General features: G+C 36.9%; 1 protein-coding gene across 1 annotated transcript; it reads left to right on the plus strand.

The window, feature by feature from the left end:
* Positions 1–514: 514 nt before the first annotated feature.
* On the plus strand, positions 515–1847 carry LOC117706515 (uncharacterized). The gene is made up of 2 exons (XM_076932090.1): positions 515–628; positions 1278–1847. Exons 1-2 carry the CDS (start codon positions 579–581, stop codon positions 1537–1539), a joined length of 312 nt encoding a protein of 103 aa, XP_076788205.1. The 5' UTR covers positions 515–578; the 3' UTR covers positions 1540–1847.
* The last annotated feature ends 3987 nt before the right edge of the window (positions 1848–5834 follow it).

The following is a 5834-nucleotide window of genomic DNA, read 5'->3' on the forward strand; positions in this document are numbered from 1 at the left end:
CCCCAAGTATGTCATTTGATATGCTAGTGCCAAAGAGGGTAAAAATAATACCCAAGGACATCAGCCTCCCCTCAGAAGGATGTTTATTATTTTCTGTACTTCACAGAAAAGAATCAAACCCAGGCAGGATACATGAACTATCTCTGAGAAAAGAGTTATTAAAAAGGATGCTGAAATCACAACCATGGTCCCCATTAATTTTCTTTCTGCTGATAGGTAAATTAAACTGAAAAGAAAACAGGAATGTAGATGAGCTAATGGACCACAGAATGGCAATGAGTTGAAATAGAACAAAGAGGACACAAATTATAACTGATAAAAAGTATTATCCTTAAGGAAGATAGAGATCTTAAACATATAATGAGATCTTGAAACTGAAGACAAGAGGGCTCCGTGAGTCATAGCACTCAACACTGATAATATCCAGGAACAGGATATCTTTAATTTGTGAAGGCCCAGTCAAGCTAGTCATGCATAGATTTGCATTTTGCTTGGGGAATTTTTGGACCTGCCCACGATCAGTCAGCTCTGCTCCTACTGGGATGGCCAGCTAGTCCTATAAATTGGCGCTTGACTGTATGACTGCAGACTCCTACTACTCAAGTCCTGGACTACTTTGGAGAACCAGGTGAGTGTCATTTCTTGATTTGATCTGTCTTTATTCTCTCCCTATGTGCTGTAGTCAGCTTTGAGGGAGTAAGTGTCCTGAGTTCAGTTTTGATCATGGGATGAATGGTACCTACCTAGCAGGCAGAAAATTAGTAATGAATACAATACTGATTTGTGAGGAGTGGGTTTTCCTATTATTTGGTAGGTAGTTGAATAGAGTATATTTCTCTTTCATATGCATGGTTTGGTGTTCTTTGAAAGGCCATATACCTTAACAGATATTAGAACGCATGGTTTTCCTAAAATGTTCTTTACTGTCTATCCTTAGATGATATATGTAGTGAAGGGGACAAGAACTGGTTTTCTAATTTCTCAGGGTACCAGACCTAGAAATTGCCTGTCTTGGAAGCATTTGCTTGAGTAAACAGCATTACTTGTTTAATTTGAAAATAAATTAATTTCTCTTTAAAACAAAGGATATGAAACAAAGGTTTTCCTAAGATTAGTACATCAGATTACTGGCAGAATAGGGAAAAGTTAGGAAGCACTAAAACAGGAGTTGGAGAGTAATGTTAATGACAGAAAGAAAAATGAACCTGATGCTCCATGTCTCTATTAATCTTTTCTGTATTTATAATTTTTTAACACTCTCATGTAATGTCTTTCAGATCCTCAGACTCCAGTACAATGTCTTACCAGCAGCAGCAGTGCAAACAGCCCTGCCAGCCTCCTCCTGTGTGCCTACCCCCAAAGTGCCCTGAGCCTTGTCCTTCTCCAAAGTGCCCTGAGCCTTGTCCCCCAAAGTGCCCTGAGCCTTGTCCTTCTCCAAAGTGCCCTGAGCCTTGTCCTCCTCCCTCATGCCAGCAGAAATGCCCTCCTGTGCAACCTCCTCCACCATGCCAGCAGACATGCCCACCGAAGAGCAAGTGAGGGCTTCAGCAGTCTTCAGGACAGGGGATAGAGATGGGAATCTATTTCACATATTTTCACAGCAACACCTTATCTTCCCTCCAAAGTCTGACATGGTTGCAGAAGAATTTTCTCTATCCTTCACCTACCTCCATATGCCAGTGATGATCTGTGATAAGTAATGAATTTGCCCGAGACTATAATCATGCTCCTGCAAGGTGACTGTGGAGAATGGTTCTTCAGTTATTCAGTATGATATTTTCCAAATTTCTCTGTCACTTTAGCAGGCTTGTTGTCACTGTTGTTTTATTTCCTGAATAAAGTACAATGTTTTGATGGTATTCTTGTTTCCTTTCTTCAAAAGTAATTTTATTATTATTATGATATGATCATCTTCCTTTGTTTCTCACCCTTGTTCTGTTGTCAGTCTGTTGTAATAAGGTTTTGACTAAATATCGAATCATATCAATAAATAATTAGTTCCCTAGTTAAGGTTACTTTACTATAATAAAACATCCTCCCTAAAATGTAGTTGGACAGGAAAGTTTTTATTTGGTTTACATGTCGCCACCCATAATCTGACAAAAAAGGAAGTCAGGAAAGAACTCAAACATGGAAAGAACCCTGAGACAGGAACTGGTTCAGACTATAAAATGGGGCTGCTTACAAGCTTGCTGCACATAGCTTGCTTAGTCTGCTTTCATGTAGAACCCAGGACCACCAGCCCACATGTCATGCCACCCACATTAGAAAGGGTTCTTCCCTCTTAGTTACTAATTAAGAAAATCTTCTAAAGGCTTGTCTGCAGCCCAGTTTTATGGAGGCATTTTCTCAATGGAGGGTCTTTCCTCTCTCATGACCTTAGCTTTGTCAAGTTGACATCAAACTAGCCATCACACTAAGAGTTTGATTGTTGTATTAACACATCATTTCATTCTACAAAACTACAATCTTTCCTTCAGCATAGTCTAGTTTAAGAAGATTATATAATATTCAGGTATTCATGAGCCACTTAGTTCACATTTTCTACCCACATCCCCACCTAGTTTTCTCTCACTTGCTTTTTTTCTTCCCTAGTAGTTACACATCTATATTTATCTTTGTTATATTCATCTGATTCTATATTAGAGACAGCCATGCCAACCTTGTCTTTTAGAAGGTCCTTTTGTTTTTGTTACTGAATGTTTCTCCAGTACTGGTAAGAGCCACATTTCCTTATTTTATTCATCCAATGGTGTGTAGCTAGGCAGATTATTTAACTTTCATATTGGGAGTTGTTCTGAAATATAGATGGACATACAGCATCTTTTTGTTCTATTTGACTTATTTTAATATAATTCAAGCAAGGCTGCAGAATAATATATGATTCTGCTTTTAGTGTTAATTTTTGGAAGAAACCTACAGTGACATGTATAAAAATACTTTCTCACAATCAGCGAGGTGGAGTTCTTATTCTTTTACTCTTCTGCCAGGACTATTTGTTATTATGTTGATTGTACTCAATCTTTCATTTATATAATTGTCTTCTGGTGCAGGTTTTATTTTCATTTCTCTAACTGCTATACTTATTGAACATTTTCTTGTTGATGTCAAACTATGCTGAAAGTTGTCTTTTGTAATAATTGAATTAATATATGCCATTTGATTTGCATAATCCTAGGTACTTAATTGGTACTAAGTACATGACAGTTTCAGAAGCACCTGCTCTACAGTTTCCACTACACTCACTGCCATCCCTATTCCATCAGCACCATTATCATCATTATCATCATCATCATTATTATCACTAACAATGCCATCATTATCACAAACACTGCAAGTCATCACACTATCCACCCTGCCTACCTCCAATAGCACTATTACCCTCACTACTTTATTCTTAGTAAGAGCACCATATTCATGTTCAACTATGATTCCAAGCCCAGCACCATGAGCACCAACAAAATCATCATAAACCCAAATAAATATATTAATGTAGGGGAAAGTAATTCTAGCCAAGTAATGTTAACCCTGTACAGAACTTCCTATTGCTTTTGTTTATTCCTTACATATATTAGTATAGAATTTTGACTATTTTCAGGGACTTTTTCTTAGTGGGCATACATTATATCATAGTAAAAGAAGAAATTAAATGAAGCAAACAAAAAGTCAGTGTTTCCTCCTAAGCATTTGTGCTACATTATACCAGTGGGCACAAGTTGCCAACTAGTCATTGTTGTGCACTCAGTGTTCAGATTTGGGTGAGACTTGGTGATTATTTATCTCTTTCAGCAGTGTACACAGTATTTTTCATTATCATGAGGGCAAGCCAGATGGTAGAAATGTCTAAGATGACCATATCCTAGATATTGCCATATTCTTTGTCTTAAGCATTTGATTTCTACAGCAATAGGGTCTTACCATAAATTTCTAGAAGATAGACAAAATTAAAATCATTAGTCTAAAAGAGAGTAAGATTAGTCTGTAAGACCACACTGACTAACTAAATACTGGTAGGCTATTATTGTTACTGAGGTTTGTGTTTCCTTCTATGTTGTGTCTACTTGTGGTAGCATTCTCCCTGACCACCACTCCAGTTGCAGGGTAACTTCATTTAAACATTTTAAACTGTATATATTTTCAAAAACACTTAAAGTAGTAGGTTTCTATATAGTTAAAAAAAACTTTAATGTTAATCATCCTTCTCCATATGCCCTGCTGTATGTTGCTCCCTCATCTCCTACCACAATGTAATTTTTCCTTTCTATTATTTCTCTTTAATGCTTTTTACCCTTTCAAGCGAGCTATATTAATAAAAATAAGAAGAACATCAGGTATAACTGACTCTGTCTTACACTGGCATTGAAACTAAGTAGCAAATTTTGTAATATTTTATGGCAGACATTTGCCTATGATGATCCTTTATGTGCTTTATGTAAATATGAAGAGTTTTAAGTTTCCTATTGACCTGAATATGAGGCACCTGTACTAGCTTTTCTGTGCCATCTATTGGTAATACATGGTTATTATCTTGCCTACAATGTTGAACTGTAATGACTCATTCCCTTTAGGGAAATAGACAGTGTCATTCTCAGCTAAACCCTTCCATACATCAAAAGCATTGACTGACTGTCATGAGGAAGCTGACATGATTCACTGATGTTGATTCAGTGTTCATGTGCTTCTCAGAGCAAAGCTGTGAGTAGATAAACGCTTTCTTCACCTTCCTCATTCTATTCTTTTTCCTCCAAATACAAAGCAAGTTTCTAGGACCGAATAGAACATTTTCCTTTTTTCAGAACTCCTTTGTTGTCCCATTGAGCAGGTTCTAGATCCTTAGATTCTGCTCTTTTGTTTAATACCTAGTCAACTTCCTTGGACACATTATCACAAGAAGTAATAATGGCAGTAGCTACTGTCATCACTGAGATAATTTGAGTTTTTAGATTAAACTTCCTTTAAAGATGTTATTTTCTCCTACCGATATTACACTGTCCTTTTGAATAAAGTCATGTTTCATTGAAAATGTGAAGAAAAAGGAAGATTTCTTAGATTAATGATTCAAAATGAAAAAGAAAGCCAGAAAATCCTGAGGAAGAATTGGGATTGATAAGTAGTTCTGATATTCCATAAATGTGAGATTCATTTTCTGTGGGGAAAACTTGTGAAAGAAGTATCATATAATTCCTTTCAGATCCTGATACTTCAGCACAGCACATTACCAACAGCACCAGTGCAGGCAGCCCTGCCAGCCTCCTCCTATACGTCACCCCGATGTGCCCTGTCCTCACCCAAAGTGTTTGACACAGTCAAGAATTAGAAAAACTCCAAGTTTTAAATTTATTTTGTCAGTTTTTATAAAGCAAAGATTTAATAATAAACCTTAGAAAACTAGGAAGTGGTATATGTAGCTACATGGCAAATTAAAATGTAAAATTCTCTCTCTCTCTTTCTTCTCTCTCTCTCCCTCCCTCCCTTTAATGTGTGTGTGTGTGTGTGTGTGTGTGTGCATGTGTGTGTGTGTTGTATTTAAAAAATTCTGTGTACTGTTTCCTTTGGAAGTTCCCAGAGAAACTGGATGTGTACTATATTTGCTCTCAACAATTTGTCACATGAGTTGTGAGTAATCATGCATCTTCATGCTAGACACCTAAGCATAACTTACTTAGGACAGGTGGGATTTTAGTTTCTCCCCTGTCATAATAAGCAGTCTTGTGGTCATCTTCAGAAGTAAGTGTGTATACACACACACACACACACACACACACACACACACACACACACACACATCACAAATATATCATTTAACATGACAGTCCTGTAAAGTGTCATGATAA

This window comes from Arvicanthis niloticus, chromosome 4 (genome assembly GCF_011762505.2).
Source record: "Arvicanthis niloticus isolate mArvNil1 chromosome 4, mArvNil1.pat.X, whole genome shotgun sequence".
Classification (NCBI taxonomy): Eukaryota; Metazoa; Chordata; class Mammalia; order Rodentia; family Muridae; genus Arvicanthis; species Arvicanthis niloticus.

Coding starts and splice junctions, on each gene's coding strand:
- LOC117706515 (XM_076932090.1), top strand. CDS start 579: ATGACTGCAGACTCCTACTACTCAAGTCCTGGACTACTTTGGAGAACC. Junction 629..1,277: donor GGACTACTTTGGAGAACCAG/GTGAGTGTCATT, acceptor AATGTCTTTCAG/ATCCTCAGACTCCAGTACAA.